This window comes from Phascolarctos cinereus, unplaced genomic scaffold (genome assembly GCF_003287225.1).
Source record: "Phascolarctos cinereus isolate Bilbo 61053 unplaced genomic scaffold, phaCin_HiC Scaffold_3;HRSCAF=262, whole genome shotgun sequence".
Classification (NCBI taxonomy): Eukaryota; Metazoa; Chordata; class Mammalia; order Diprotodontia; family Phascolarctidae; genus Phascolarctos; species Phascolarctos cinereus.
This window is the reverse complement of record NW_027555736.1, coordinates 5314283-5330159: the sequence shown is the minus strand read 5'-3', so window position 1 is coordinate 5330159 and position 15877 is coordinate 5314283. Positions and strand designations below refer to the sequence as shown.

Below are 15877 nucleotides of genomic sequence, written 5' to 3'. Positions count from 1 at the left end.
TTATGGAGGGGATGAGGGGCTCTAAGGCCACAAACACGTCCCGGGGGGCCGGAGGAGTGGGGAGGGGCAGACCAGCACTTTGGTGCACAAAGCGGCATATGTATGCAATCATGTGGAAGGTGCAGAGGATCCAGTCACAGCCTAGGAAATGTGGGGCTTTTGTCTATATTGTGGCCAGTGGATGACCACCCAGGAACAGGAAAGCTCTGCTTTTCTTGGGCAGCGAGGGTACCCCATCGTATAGTGAAGGTTGTTCCCTAAAGCTAAGACAGAAGTCTCTAGGACAGGATGAAACAGCACCGTCATTTCAGGAAGAGCAAACGCCCTGGTCCTGTGACCGGATGGGAAGTCACTAAAATCAGAGAGATCTTTAAAAAAAAAAAAGACTGCAGTTGTCTGCTCTCCATGTTCAGAACTGTTGTCATCCCTTCTCATGGGGGAGAAAGCAGCATTTCCACCGTGCTGCCAGGACGCCGGGCTCCCATGCACCTGAGGGCAAAACGGGCTACGTTTCTGGGAGATGGCAGTTACGTTGCCTGCACAGAAATGCATTGTGATCCTTTGAGCAGCCTCTCCTGTCGGGGGGCACTGTCGCCATGCACCCCTTCATGTCACGGAGGTTTCTCTGCCCTAGTAGAATATCCCGTGTTGTCAAGTACAGTCTGTGGTATTGACAAACCATTGCTTGTGGCCCCTCATTTTCCGGGTCCCTGTGAAGATAACTGCTGTGGGTGGGTGGGCATGTGTTTCCTTCTACGCCTCTTGTGTCCTGCCTTGGAAAGTGCCTGTGATGGTGTTAGGAGAAGTGACACCTGAGCAGCGAAGGGACCTCGTGAGTGCTCAGGCAGCTCCCTTCCGCAGATTTGGGAAGGGTCTGTCCACCTCCTCTGGCAGCGGGTGTCGTGTGGCACCAGCCGAGCCCCAGCCCGAAGAGGACGGCAGCTCGCACGTGGTGTATTCTCCTTCTGAGGCTTCCCAAGCGCCGCTGCGACCGGACGCTTCCCCTTTGGGTCCCAGGCCAGCCAGCATCCTTCCAGGGGATAGTCCAATCATTGGAGGCCTTTGCTAAGCTAGACTAGCTCTGGCTGCATTTAAATCTGAAAGGGCTATCCTGGGCCCGAAACTGCTGCCGCTGCCCTTCACTTTTTAAATGTAGTTTTTCTACATCGGGTGGGGGCGGGGCTAGGCAGTGGAGTTAAGTGACTTGCCCGAGGTCACACAGCTAGTAAGTGTTATGTGCCTGAGGCTGGTTTTGAACTCAGGTCTTCCTGACTTCAGGCCTGGTGCTCTATCCACTGCGCCAACTAGCTGCCCCATCCGCGTCTCTTAAGAACGTGTTTATTTCTTGTTCGGTCAGTCACAGTTTGTGTGCAGGACATCCACAGTGTCTGTGCTCTGTGATTGTGCTAAGACCAGCCAGTCACGCAGCCTGAAGCAAGCGCCTACTGTGGGCTGGCCGTCTGTGCCTGACCCTCACTCCACTGGCTGTTCCCCAGCCAGTCGGCCCAGCTCAACGGAGCTGGACACACAGTAGGTGCTCACTAACTGCCAGGTCTAAGCCCTGGAAGACCAAGCAAGGCAAAGATGGTCCTTTCTCGAGGAGCTCCCCTCTCACGGGGGAGGTAGCATGCAGGCAGCTGTGTCCTGCCCCAACGGAAGCAGGCTGATGTGGAGGTGACCGGCAGAGATGGCGCTGGCCTGGAGGGGAACGCCCGGCTCCAACCAAGATGTCGGCCCAAAGCCAAACTGTGACTGTTCTGGTCAGCAAACGTTTGGGGCCCCGACTCTGTTCTGAAGAGGCGGGACAGGCTCCTCAATTGCTGGAGGTCCAGGGGTGAGGGACAGGTCATGGGCAGACAGGCAGGTCCCCTACCAGGAGGCATGTGATCAGGGAAGCAGAGAACACAAGTCAGAGGTCTGGAGGGCTTCCTGCAGGAGGTGGCAGATGAGCCAGTCCTAGAAGGGACTCATGATTTAAACACGCAGAGAGCAAGGGAGAGCTTCCTTCCAGGCCTGGACGCCCGGCTGGTCGAGAAGGCCAGCCAGGCCGGGCACTCACACCCAGGGAGGTGCCTTTCTTCTGTCCCCCTAGAGTCTGTCTTCTCCCATGTACAAAGGACAGTCAGGGTGGGGGGCTCTCTACAAGGTTCTCTGTTTCACATAATTCATACAGTGACCTTCAGCTTGATGAGAAGGTGGAGAAGGTGCCGGCAGCAGCCAAGACACGCACCGTCTGTGCTGGAAATTACGCCGAGGACATGCCGGGGACGGCTCGCCTTTTGCAAGAAAACCTCCAAGTAGTTTACTGCGATGGAGATTGCTTGTGAGGCCTGTGGGCTGCCAAGGGCACCCATGAAGTTCAATTAAAAATCTCATTAGAATAGGAGAGGAGGATCAGAAAGGCATCGGGGCCCTCCTGGGAGGTGGCGAGCGTTGGGCCATTGGGCCGTCGCTCAAGGATGGTGCCTGCGGCGGCCCCGCCCACATCAGGGCGGGCGTGTGGAAGCTCTGTCCACTCGCCCCTGCTTCTGTTGCCGTCCGGCCACAAAGAGCCCAGTGTCCCATGCGGCCCCAGCATCAATCATGCCTATGTGGAGGGCACGTTAGCCGATGCCGAGAGCCCGCAGCACCAGGCGGAGGAAGGAATGGGGCATTTCAGAGGAGGCCGAGGATTGGGGCCTCCCTGAGCGGCGCTGCTTTACGCCATCCTTAGGTGACTTGTCCGTAAACGCGAGCTGTCGCTGGTTCCTTTCATGGTGTTTTCCATCTCTCCGAGGTCAGGCATTTCCAGAGTCAGGGCCGGGCAATGAGACAGATGCTAAGGAGGATGGGGAACTTGGGTGGTGGGTGGCTTTTTAATTTGTTTTTGACTGGCTGTTTTTGTCACTTCCCTTCTGAACTCGGTGATCTGTTTTTGAGTTTGGCAGCCTGTCATGCGTTCGGGAAAGCTGGCCCATTGTCCATTGCATCCCATCGAGGAGCCGGAACGAGCAGAGCCTCCCATCTTTTTTTTTTTTTCTTGAGGCAGTTGAGGGGAAGTGACTTGCCCAGGGTCACACAGCTATTGAGTGTTATGTGTCTGAGGCTGGACTTAAACTCGGGTCCTCCTGACGCCAGGGCCGGTGCTTCATCCGCCTTGCCACCTCGCTGCCCCATGACCCCCCAATCTCAGCCCGATTCCCGCAGTTTTGTCCTCGACCAGCGTTGGCTCAGTGCTCTTCAGAGGCGGTCAGCGTTCTGGGCAGTGAGCCCTCCCCACCGCTTTCTAGACAAACGCGTTCTCCAGGAGTTGGTTCATTCGCGACTCGCCGTGAGCACTGATGAGCCAGCGGCTTGTCTTGCCAGCTCCTGGGCGGCAGCAGATAAAGATTTAGCGTCATGTTCTAGGTGTCAGGACTGTCAGTTGTACTGAGCCATCTGACCAGAAGAAAAAACACCCGGGGAGTTATTGATCATGGCATCTCCGTGTCACTTGGACACCAGGATTTAGGTATTGATGAGGCTGCGCGCGAAAACAAGCTCTTTCCCTTGTGGGCAGCTACCGCACTTAGAGTTGGAGAAAATGCTCAGCCGGCACCAGAGTCGGAGGGATTCAGCCGGTGATTGAAAGGCCCTTCCTGGGATTTTTGTTGGAGACAAATCCGTAGGTCTGGAAGTTTGATGGCGTGAGAGCAGGGCTGCTTGAAGCCTGCATCCCTGCACGGGCTGGGTTGGGTTTCCCGGCAGGAGGATTTGAGGGGCTCTTCGCATGAGGAGCTTCTCAGTATTGATACGTGCAGGAAGGGATAGAAGGCCTCCCATGAAAATGTCCTCAGGACCCCTGCAAGCTTCAGCAAGTCTCATCACTTTAATGGCCATCAAGCTGACAGCAGAATTAGGCCAGAGAGAAGCGCAGCAATCCACGTCTCTCCGTGATGCAGATGGTGAGAGTCAGGGAGTGAGAGAAGCTGGCCGGAGTGCAGCTGCCTTCCCCCGCCCAGCTGCATCGCCAATGCCTGGCTGGGGAAGGGAGCGGGCAGGCCTCATTTTATGTTTTCAAAGAGCAGGTTGGAGGAAAGAGGACCAGGTTAGCTCCCCATTTTGTACCTAACCCTGTGACAATCACACAGAGTGTGGGTCGTCGCTCCCATCCCGACTGCCCCCAGCTCCTGCCCTGTTTGGACTGCTGGATTTGGTGAGGAGGCACTGGAGTGAATATCGCTCTGTCCCTGGAGACAGCGTGCTCGTTTTCCTGTGACAGACATTTCAGGAATAATAGTGATCACTACTAAAAACGATGGAATTCTGCCCTTCTTGTGATCCACTAACTTTCCCCAGAATTCTGGGGGAAGTTTCTTTTTACTCAAAAGAGCAGGTTATTAATGGTCTACAAATCAGAGGAGATACACGCCTGTGGATGGGGCAAGGATACTGTTTGGACAGTCACGTGGGCTGTGCATGGTGGGCTGACTTTAAGTCTGGTCACTTAACCCTTCTCTGCCTTAGCTTCCTCATCTGGAAAATTAAGGCATTGGATTAAGGCCTAAGGTCCTCTGATTGTGTGGTGCTAAGGCCCCAGCTCACTGTCCCCATGGCCTGCCCGCACCTGTGCTCATCGTGTCACCCTCCTGTGAGTCAGAAGTGTTCCCTCCACAGAGGTCGTTGAGATGCAACCAGATTCCCTCCTTTTGGGGCAGACATTAGCCCAGCCTCACACCCACAGCCCCTTAGAGCTGACCGCTTCTGCAGTGCTTTACACATGTGACTTTCTTTGAGCAATAACCCTGGGAGATTGGTGTCATTATTATCCCCATTTTACAGGTGAGGAAACTGAGGCTGAGAGGAAAGGACTTGGCCAGGATCAGACAGGATTTCAACTCCAAATACAGCCCTTTATTTGCCACGTTACTTCCATATCAACGAGTCTTCATAAAGGCATTTTCACTTGCTCATTCATAGCAGAGCATTCAGTATAGTAATGGGGCACCAGGCCAGTCCATTGCTAATTAGTAGGAGGCAAGAGGAAGAGGTGGCTGCTGATAATAAGAGGGAAATGGGGAGAGGGCTAGGGTGGGCACCATTAGGAAGTAGAGGTAGGGCCACAAGGAGTCTCAGAACCATTTGTCCATCTGAGAGTTTGTGCACTCAGCCCATGCCCAGCCAGAGAAATAACAGTAACAGAAATAGTGGCCAGCATTCCTGCGCTCCTTGAATGATTGACGGCCTGTCTTTGGTCCATCTCCAGGGGATAAGCCAAGCCCGTGGAAGCTAGATGGTCTACGGTGATCTATTTGGGATGTTCTTTTGCATTCCTTGTTTCAGGTTAGGCTGTGGAACCCTAAATAAATATACTGCAGAAATTCTTTATGGTGACAGAACTCCTGGTTTCCTCATGGTTGAGGTGAGACACTTGGAACCCTGATCTCTGAGATTCCGCCCCCCCATGTTGGCCCATGTTTGAGCACCTGTCAAGCCCCCACAAGGCTCAGGAACTGCTGGCGAGCTCTTTGCAAGCCTTTCATGATTCTTGGTTTTCCTTTTTAAGTCGGAATCCTCTACTCTCTGTAGGAGAGTGGTGACTAGAGCCCAGTCAGGAGACCACCACCTGCCGGCTGACCAAGGACCACAGAGACCCCTCCCACCCCAATGTGGCAATTCTGCGGTTTCTCAGATCGTAGATTTAGAATGGAGTGGGAGAGACTTAGACAAAGACCACCGGTCCTTCCCCCCCTCCACCCATTTTACAGATGAGTGATTGCAGCTTGCTCGGGATCATAGAGATGGAAAGTGATGGGGTTAAGGCTTGGGAGAGAGATTGACACTTCAAATGAAAATGACAGACCTCCTGGCCTTGAACCCACTGCCATTAGAAAGTCCCCTTTAGAGCCTATTCCTGTCCTAGGCCTTCTTGGGCATCTGGGAAAGCCTCTGGGCCCTTCTCACAATCATGTTTCTAAAAATATATGAAGATACAGAGATCACAAAGAGAACCACTTAGACTGAAATGGTTATCAAAATATTTCTTAAGAGCCCCCGCCTTAAACAAGGTCTGCAACACTGGACATCTGTGAGCTCTCAGCTTGGTTCCTGGGTGGTGGGATCTTGACCGCTTCTAGACCCACCATGGGAGAGAACCCACAGTCCAGGCTTTGGCTCTCACTGCGCCCAGGGAAGCCAAAATCAACCTTGTTCAAAGGGAACCCTCTTGCGTGGCAGCTGAGCTGAGGTCCTCCGTCTCCGTCTGCCTGGATCGTCCAGCAGGCCCCTGGCGATAGTGGTGTGACCTGGGAGAGCAGAGGCATCCCCAGGGATGGGTGTGGGCCCATATGCACCGTCGAGCCTTCCCAGTCCTAGCCTGAGCTCATGTCATCTTCCCGCAGGCCAAAGCTGGGCATGCCTCTCTCCCTCTCCAGACCCCTCAGTGCCCGTGCTCTTGGCCTGCAGAAGCCCTTGGAGAACCTACAGGATCTGTCGCCCAGGGGCCTCAGGGTGCCATAACCATCCTCAGCCCTGCCGCTCCACTGGGCCAGCAGAGTTTGACGCGGCCCCTGCCCCGCCCCGGTGGCACTGTCGCTGACCCCTCAACTTCCTCAGAACCTCCCCAAGCAGTGACTCCTGTCTCACTCTCTTCCAGGTCCCAATCATAATTCCATGCCACCGAGTGATCTGTAGCAGTGGAAAAATTGGCAACTACACGGGAGGAGTGGGTGTGAAGGCATGGCTGCTGGGCCACGAGAAGCGCGTGAAAGGAAAGTGGTCTGACTGAGGCTGCCCATGCCAGCACCAGCCGCTTCTCCCCCCAGGCCCAGCACGGCGTAGCTTCCCAGCCAGATCGTAATGCGTGCATCCACAGGCAGAATTTAGCGGGGCGGGGGGGGGGGGTGGAAGGGATAAACATTTGAGGCTTACGCAGGTAGAATGGAGCATCCAGGGGCTGGGGGCCAGCATGGGGTGGCACCAGGCTGGCTCCCAGGGGACCCCACCGGTGCCCCCTTCCTGGCGGCGAGTCCGGCAGCCGGCGCCTGGCATCCCCACCTGCACTTTGTTCCCATCTCCAACCCTGTTTGTGTTCTATTTTTAATGCCCATTAAAGCAAGGATAAGGTAGTAGGAGAGGCCCTGAGTGAGGGGTGCTAGGGCCCCTGGAAGGAAGCATCTGGCTCACCAAGGGGGCAGCTGGGAGCCAAAGGCCCGGCAGAAGCTGCCCCTCGGGTGTTTGTGCGGGCTGCAAAGCTATCCCCTGCCAACAGTGCTGCCCGAGATTCTCCTGCTCCCTTTGAGGTCTGAACTGTGGAAATGGTGTTTTCCATAAACAGCTCTCAACACCAGCCCTTCCTTCACCGCCCTTCACAAGGAAATCACCAGTGAATCACCCTTCCCACTCCCAGAGATGCTGAGACAGTGGCAGTCTATGGCTTTGCTCTTCCTGCCGTCACCAAAGCCAGACCTAGAAGCCTTCTTTTAGGAATGTGATGGGGCAGGGCAGGGGAGAGAGTTGCTTGCTTGCTTCTGCTGATGTCTGTTGCATTTGAGGTGTTTGGGGTGCAGCTTTCTGAGAAATAAAGCTTTACATCAAGGTTTGCATCCTCTCTTCGGTGTGCTTTTGACTTTGCCTTCCTGTAGGCAGCAGGTCAGGGGCACAGAGGCAGCTTCCAGGTTCCCCCTGGGCCTCTGGATGGTCTCTGCTCTGAGGGGACTGAAGCTGGTGAGGTCAGTGACTCTACCTGCCGTTCATGGCCCGAGAGCTGCAAGGCGGGCGGAGAGGCCGACTGCCTTCACTGCTGGCCTTTCCCGTAGGTGAGGTATCTCCAGACATTCGCTTCCAGCCACAGTGCACCCTTCTTGAACATGCTGTCATTTTAACTTTGTAATTAGCTGGGCAGGGAAAGTGCGAGGGATCTATGAATGTGCACGTGTGCACCTAAACAAAATCATACGCAGGATGGAGAAGACGAGCTGGGTCCTACCAGGCCCCCTCCACCAGCAGTTTTGGGCAAGGTTTCTGGGGACCATGTAAACCACGGCCCAAACCTCGAGGAATTACCCCAAGACAACATGGTGGCCTCCCAAAATGGAGAGGCGCGGTGCTTTCATCTGTGCCAAACGCTGACGGCAGAGGTGGGCTCGTGCTCTCGCTCCCAGGTGTCCGCTCCCTGAACGCTCCTCCCAAGCACTGCTGCTTTCATCCAGAACGTTCCCCTCCGAAAATAAACCACGGGCCTTCTTCTATCACCTCCTTGTGCTTGGCCCTCTGCAGTTCCCCAGCCCAGCTTCCTGGAAGCGCCCAGGCTGGGCAGCTGGGTTTGTTGACAGAGACAGCCCAGCTCACGGGGGTGGGGGTGGAGAAGGATGCCTGCCTTCTGCCCCGAGAAGCCAGAAAACTGAGCCAGGGGGTGGCCGCTGCAGAGCGCGCCCTCTGGTTGTGTGCACTCTGCATTATGGGAGGGCTGGGCATTCTTTCTACTAATTTGGAAGGTGAGTAGAGAGGGCTAGGCCGTCCTCTGGATTCCCCATCCAAGACAGGGACATCCACCTAAGTCTAGTAGGAAATGCTTTAGAACAGAAAAGGGAATCCCTGAGGTCAGCTGCCTGAAGCTGGGTCAGAGGTTGGGGAGCTTGGGGCGGGGGTGTTGCATGAACAGGAGCCGGGGGAGTTTACAGAGCCCAGTTCATTTGTCTGCTCCAGGCCCAGCTATCTCTTCTCTGGCTGTGTGTTTTCCAACAGAGGGCACTGTCGTTAAGAAGAATTACATGGATGGGCTCCACTAAGTGTGCAGAAGACCCTCACTCACCACTTTTTCCCCCTCCTCTTTAAGAATGAATTTAAAAATGAGCAACCCAACCAGAAATCTCCCAGTTGCCTTGTTTACAGTGTTTCAGCCCGACAGCCTCAGGAATATTATAAGACAGGTCTTTGGGGTCCACTGAGGGGGCAAAAGACGAGTTGCCATCCTCCCGGGCTGATGAAAAGTGGCCCTTGTAGGTTAGGAATTTCAGAAAGCACTCGTTTTCACTCTGGGGTGAATGCTAATGAAGGAGGGGGTCAGCCACCCCAAACCTCAGTGTTCTCAGAAAAAGACATGGGTGTGTAGGAGGGGCCTCCCTGGGTGCCGGAGCCTTCTTCCTTCTTACTCGTAGGGTGCCAGTAGGAATGAGCTGCATGGATAGTGAATTAATGGGCAAAGATGCCCTGCCTCTCAGGTGGGGTCCAGTCACTGATGGCATGAACCAGGTGAATACAGAATGAATGAATAAATGTCATAGGCTCGCAGATTTAAACCTTAAAAGGATCTTAGAGGGGAAGGTAGGTGGTGAAGTGGATAGAGCCTTGGGGTCAGGAGGACCCGAGTTCAAATCCAACCTCAGACCAGACACTTGACACTTACCAGCTGTGTGATCCTGGGCAAGTCACTTAACCCCAATTGCCACTCCAAAAAACAATAATAAAAGGACCTTAGAGATCCTTTAAATCACCTCCCCCCTCATTTTATGGAAAAGGAAAATGTCCCAAAGCAGTTGTGACTTGCCCAAGGCCACAGAGGCAGAGCCATTCTGGTTAGAAGGCAGGTCATCTGGCTCCATGCGTCCTGCATCGTCCAGTGCACCCTTCCAGTCTCTTCCTGCACTAGCCCAGTCCCTCTGCTCTGTTAGACGGCCACCGTCATCGGTCCAGACACGCGAGTGGGATGGTGACAGCTCTATACCTGTTGCGCAGAGTAGCTGAGCAGCGAATGCCGGGTCACCGGGCCAAAATAGCCGAGCTGAGAAAACACAACGTGGACCCTCGCATTGCGGCACCGCAGACGCTGCTTTCTGAGAGGGTTCCAGCAAACTGGAGGCCCCGGTTCCGACTGTCTTGTGCGGCTCACGACAAGCCCCGGGCATCCAGGGGGAGACCTTCTGGCCAGTGGGTGGAAGAGAGATTGTCCAGAGGAGTGTGAGGAGACGCAAAGGTCCACTTCCACAGGAAGTGCAGGAGGAGCACGGAGTTCTCTGTGCCTCGGGATTGGGTTCCAGTGACCGATCAGGTTTCCTCCCCTCCGCCTCAGAGTTCTGGGAACTGCTGACACCGAGCCACTGAGCAGCCAGGGCAGCCGGCGCGGTGGCGTCTGCCACCGGCTCGTGCTGGGGTTGCCCATTTCCCGAGACTAAGATAAGGAAAGATTCAGAAATAGCATTTGTTTTGGTGGTAGCTCATTTCCAGTGAAACGGATGCCCTTGAGGCTGAGATCTGCAGTGGGCTGTCATTTCTCTTGCCCCCATGGAAACAAAAGCTTTCCAATAAAATCACACCGAAAGGAGGGTGAGTCTCCAGAAGTGGTGGGAACCCAGCAGCAACACAGCGAGGCTTGTGTGAGAGCGTGCGGACCCACCCAGAACTGGAGGACCGTGGTGGGGGCTTTCCATTGGAGCAGCAGCAATTAAAATAATTAAGTGAGAATACTGTGCAGAGAAGGACCACGACCCATACCATGGGGGGGGGGGGTTAAGGTGAGAGTAAATGCACTTTGGGGAGCACAGTGGGAAGGGTGATCTGTGTTTAATTCTCCAAGTATTTCAAAGATGTCCTATTTCTTAGTAGGTGTCCAGTCACTGGGCATGATCCAGGTCAGAGGTGGGCTAATAATAATATGCAAAAGACGGGGCCCATCATCTCTGATGCTAATTTCTATACCTTTTGCATTTTTCTACTTTGATACAATGGCAGAAAGGGATGGAGTAAGGGCGATCTGGGTTCAAATGTAGCCCTAAACACTGGCTGAGAAACCCCAAGACTAAGGGGATTAAGTGATTGACTCAGTTTCCCCATCTGTAAATGGGAATACCAGAGCTCCTTGCTCACAAAATTTCTGGGAAACTCAAAGGAGATAATTTGATAAAGCACTTCCCAAGCCTTCAAGTGATATAGAAAAAGGTGAGTCTCTGTTATTAATTTTGTTATTAATGGCACCATATTTGAGAGCCGCAAAGTATACATTTAATGAGATGATATATGCTAACTCTCATTATTATTATAGAATAAGAATGATGCATTTCTGCTGAAACTTTTTTTGTGTTTCCCAAACTGTTGATGAACACAGATGTTCCTCCTGACTCGTTGCCTTTAAAAATGCAGCATAAGAATAAAAATCTATAGAGAGAGATTGCTTAGAAACTTAAGTGCAGGAATCCAAGGAAAGTCCAGGAAGATTTATGTACTATTTCAGGAGTAATTGCTCAGTAAAATTCTTGTTGGAATGTAAAAATCCTTGAAGAATTGTGTTCCCAGATTTAATTGTAATCCCTGCCCGAATCCTGCAAAAACATAATAGCATTGTTTAAAATGCTGGCCAGGAGCTGACAGTGCCCTTGGCCAAGACTGTACGCCAGTGCGCCCCTTCTCTCTCTCTCTCTCTCTCTCTCTCTCTCTCTCTCTCTCTCTCTCTCTCTCTCTCTCTCTCTCTCTCTCTCTCCCTCTCTCTCTCTCTCTCACACACACACATACACACACACACACACACACACACACACACACACACACACACACACACACACACACCCTTCTTCATCCTCCTCATTGCTTCTCCTGCAATGGTGGCCTTGACAACAATGGACAGTGTTCCCAACACTAACCTCAGCTTACAACAGGAGTGCCAGGGCGTATTGATAGGCAGGTCACCCATCCAACTCTGGAGCTGGTCAGAGAGCTAAGGACTCCTTTTGTTTGCAGCAGCCCATTGGACAGTGTGTGAGCGATAAATAAATTGGCTTAATGCAGGACATGGGGGATAGGGGAGGCAGTGGAGACAGAGGCCCGCAGGGTAGAGTGAGTAAAGTTATTTGATTTACTTCACTCCAAAGATGATCCCAGAAAAACAGTCAGAAAATCATCCCCTTCCCCTCAGCCCCCCACGTTCCCCATCAGTACCAGTGTGCCCAGCTGTGGTCCAGCCACCCACTGTTTGTGGAATGGCCTTGCTTCTTTTCTCTCATTTCCATGGGTCAGTAAAAAAGGGCAGTCTGTAGCATGGAGGCGATTAGGATGTAAATCTGCTTGGCCTGCTGCAGGCCTCTGAACTGGGCTGTATTTCTCTGGTTCGAGGGCATTGGATTAAAAGTTGGCATTCCCAAAACTAAAGTTCACGTCAGTTTTACTCGTTATCAGTTCGGGAGATGTTGAGATGGAAGCCGAGCTTTGGACAGGGGTGGATCCAGAGCAGCCCCCGTCTGTGTGAAGTAATGTCGAGGTGGCAGCTGAGAGCCAGGCCCAGCGCTGGAGAAACTGCAGGTACGGCCTGGCCTGACATCGCTGAGGGCAGGAGTCCAGAGGCTTCTGGACCGAGCGGCTCCAGCTGCAGACAGATGGAGAGCGTCTGGGCTCCATCACCCCAAGTCGGCTCTGACAAGAATCTTTCTATTACAGTGGGAAAGTGGATAAGCAAGTCACAGAGGGTAGCTGGGAAGAAGGTGAAAATTGACGTGAGCGCAGGGCACTGACAGGCCTTTGATTGATGAGAGGATATTGTTAACAAGCCTTTAAAGTTTCTCATTATTTTTTTTTCATTGAAAAGAGCCACAAGAAAAAAAAATACCACATGGACAGTAATGAAGATCAATCCCGTACAGTAACTTATCAGCTTGGGGGAGGGGCACTGCCGCTTTTGGTATCTTACTTTCGGTCCTAATGTCTTCACTTGCTGTTGTCTTTACTTCAGTGCCCTGATGCTCGGCCAAGAGACATGCAGAAAGAGGCATGTGCACAGAAGTTAAATGGTAAGCATCAATAAGCAAAGAAACAGTAGATGGATGAATGAATAGATAGATGAATGGATGAATAACTAGATAAATGAATAAATGGATGAATGAATAAATAAGCAAATGAGTGAATGAATGGATAGCTAGATAGTTAAATGGATGGATGGATAGATGGACAGATGGATAGATGAGTAAATAGATAAGTAAATAGGTAGATAAATGGATGAATGGAGAGATAGATAAGTGAATGAATGAATGAATAACTAGATAAATTAATGGTTGAATGAATAAAGAGATGAATGAATGAATAAATGGATGGATAGATATATAGACAAGTAAATGAATGCATGGAGGAAGGAAGGAAGGAAGGAAGAAGGAAGGAAGGAAGGAAGAAAAGAAATGAACTCAGGCTGGTTTGAGATGGCTCTGGGAGAGATGCCGCTCTGGAGTGTGTAAAGTTCAGCCTCCCTGGAACCTTCTCTCTGGGCAGTGAAAAGGTAAGTGTGTGCATACATGGTCTCAATCCATATATACCAGCTTCTGAGGAAGGACCAGAAAAAAGCAGTTACCCTTGCAGCCTAAGCAAGGGGTCTCACTGACCAAGAGAAAGGCTCTTGGCTAGCTGCTGCCTAGTGACCTGGCACTCTTTTCTTCCAATGTGCGTGGGAATCTCCTCTGGATCTGGAATCGCCTTGTGGGGCTGAGGATGCTTTCACATAGGCTGCCATGTGGGACCTGAGCTCCCCATTGCCACCCCACCCCACCCCACCCTCACATGAACATTCATAGCCAAGCCTCCCACCACAAGTAATCCTTTTTTTCCCTCCTGCTGAAAAGCATTTGTTTTGTGCTTAAGAACAGGCAATATGCTTGCCTCCAAATTGGTTTGTTGACTCAAATCAAGAAAAACCCAGCAGGAGAAAATGTCAGTGTCCAAACATGAAGCAACATGTAATATTGTGCAGAATACACAGCTTTTGCCTGTTTAGATTACTGTGACTACACAGAAAAATGGAGTGGATGAGAGCATAAGGTCTGGGCCGTCCTGGCGGTAGGATGGCAATTACAGGAAGCAAACTTGGAGGTGAACCAAAGAAGGCGGATCAAGAACCTTGGTCATGATATCACGCCTTCCAGGGCCCTCATTCCACCTTGGTGGGAGACTCAACTGGAGCTAATGAGCTCCTACAGAGCACTGACTGGTGTCAGGCCGTGTGCTACGCACCGGGGATACAGTAAAAGGCAAGAACAGTCCCTGCCTTCAAGGAGCTTACCTCCTAATGGAGAAGGCAACAGACAACCACAGTGTACGTAGAAGATATCTAATAACTGTGAGCATTTCTGAGTGCTCTAATGCTTGCCAAGTGCTTTATCAGTATCACTTCTTTTGATCCTCACAACAACCCTGGGAGATAAGGTGCTATTATTATTCCCATTTCAAAGAAGGGGAAGGTGAGGCAGAGAGAGGTTAAGTGACTTGCCCAGGGTCACACAGCTAGGAAGGGTCTGATGCAGGATTTGATCTCAGGTCTTCCAGACTTCAGGTCCAGAACTCTTTCTACTACACCACCTAGGGGCTCTCAAAATTTTGTCCTTTGAATAAAAATATGAGGTGAAGGCCCAGTCCAGTAGTGGTCACCCATTTCTCCACATGGGGCAGGATCCCCCTCTGCGCCTGGCTACCTTCCCACCCATCGCACGACCCAAGATCTGGCCGCCATCATTTCCACCCACTGCAGGATTCTCATATTCCAAGTGGGCCTTCCTTATTCTTCATTGTTGTTGTTTTCTTACCCCAGATACAAATGTAGCCCTTTGGGGATGAAAGTGGTTAAATTCATAAAAAGCTTTGAGATCCTTGTGGATGAAAGACATTATATAAGTAGAAGATACTATTACTGAACAAAAATCCTCTTAATCCCAGATGTGGGAGTCAGTTCCTACTAGCTCACTTGGCACTGGTCCCAGCCAGAGTGAGATTTACCTAGGATTGGCAAGTTTTCAAAATACTTAACTCAGTGATTTTGCCCACTTTTTTGATTCCCAAGGAAGGAGGATTAAAAATAACCCATTTGTCCCACAGAGTCTGTCTAAATGGTCTGGGAGCCCAAGCCTCGTGGCTGCCCCGTCAGCAGTGAGCCTGGCTTGGGGGCCAGAGGCGGCTGTTACTACACACTGGCATGCCCACAGTCATCACCTCCTACACAAGCTTCCTCTGCAATGGGCCAGACTGACAGGAAACTCAGCATTTAGGAGGAGAGTAAACATGGGGCCCATCACGTGTTTTATTTGTTGGGGCTTTCGTGGAAATGCCCTTCCCGACATCCACTGTCTGCAGAACTCTCTGCCCTGCGGTTTTTTCATGGGCAAGTGAGAGTTGGGTCTTACTCTCAAGCACATGTGCTTAGATCACTAAGACTCTCCCCTCCCCAGTGTTCCATCCATCAAGAAGACCGCTAATTCCTTCTCCCTCTGGTGGACTCCCAAAGATGCAGATAATTGTCTTCCCTTTCTGTTCTTTCCTCAGAGGCCTGGCTCATGAAGTATCAGCCCCATATGAAAGCGGCCACACGTCATTGTCACGGGGACCGGTCTAATGGGGCTGGCTATAGAAGAGCGAAGGGGCTGTCCCTTTCATCTAAGGGGGCAGCAGCTCATTCGCTTGAGGACACCCATGTTCATCCATACTGTTGATACCTGACCTCCCTGTGTACACTTCTACCCTCTCATCCACAGGTCACGTAACACAAAGCCCAGCACACTTTCTACTACCCAAACTGCCTCTAGGAAGAGGTATTTAATAAAAGCTACTAACACTAATTTAAATACAAAATTAAGAGGTATTTAATAAGAAAAAAAACTTATAATAATTAGAAATGATGGCAATTGTACTACCCATCTCTGCAGGTCAAAAAGACTTGACCTGGTGCCTGGGAGTTATCCATCAGAAGCTGGCTGTCTGTTAGGGACCAACGGGTAAAATTCTCCACACTCCAACCTTAGAATGCCCTGGAGAACACCACCTGCAACCTGGCCCCCAAATGAAGCATCATCACAGTCCAAACTGCTGCCCATGATCCCCCAAACAGAATATTAGCCCATAAAAATGCTTAAGAACGCCATTTTAGTAGACCTCACCATCCCAAGTGCTCCTCATCTCCAAG

General features: G+C 51.7%; 1 protein-coding gene across 5 annotated transcripts in view; it reads left to right on the top strand.

The window, feature by feature from the left end:
* Positions 1 to 15533, top strand: part of MGMT (O-6-methylguanine-DNA methyltransferase) — a 312701-nt gene extending 297168 nt beyond the window's left edge. For 4 of the 5 annotated variants that reach the window (XM_020978344.2, XM_020978343.2, XM_020978342.2 and 1 more), the window contains 2 exons: positions 12674 to 12731; positions 15241 to 15533. In XM_020978344.2, coding sequence (XP_020834003.1) covers positions 12674 to 12731; positions 15241 to 15407 — 225 coding nt within the window. In that variant the 3' untranslated portion in view covers positions 15408 to 15533. Of the gene's footprint in view, positions 1 to 6613; positions 7563 to 12673; positions 12732 to 15240 lie in introns of those variants that run through there. The other variant, XM_020978345.2, reaches the window with a different exon arrangement.
* Positions 15534 to 15877: the final 344 nt, after the last annotated feature.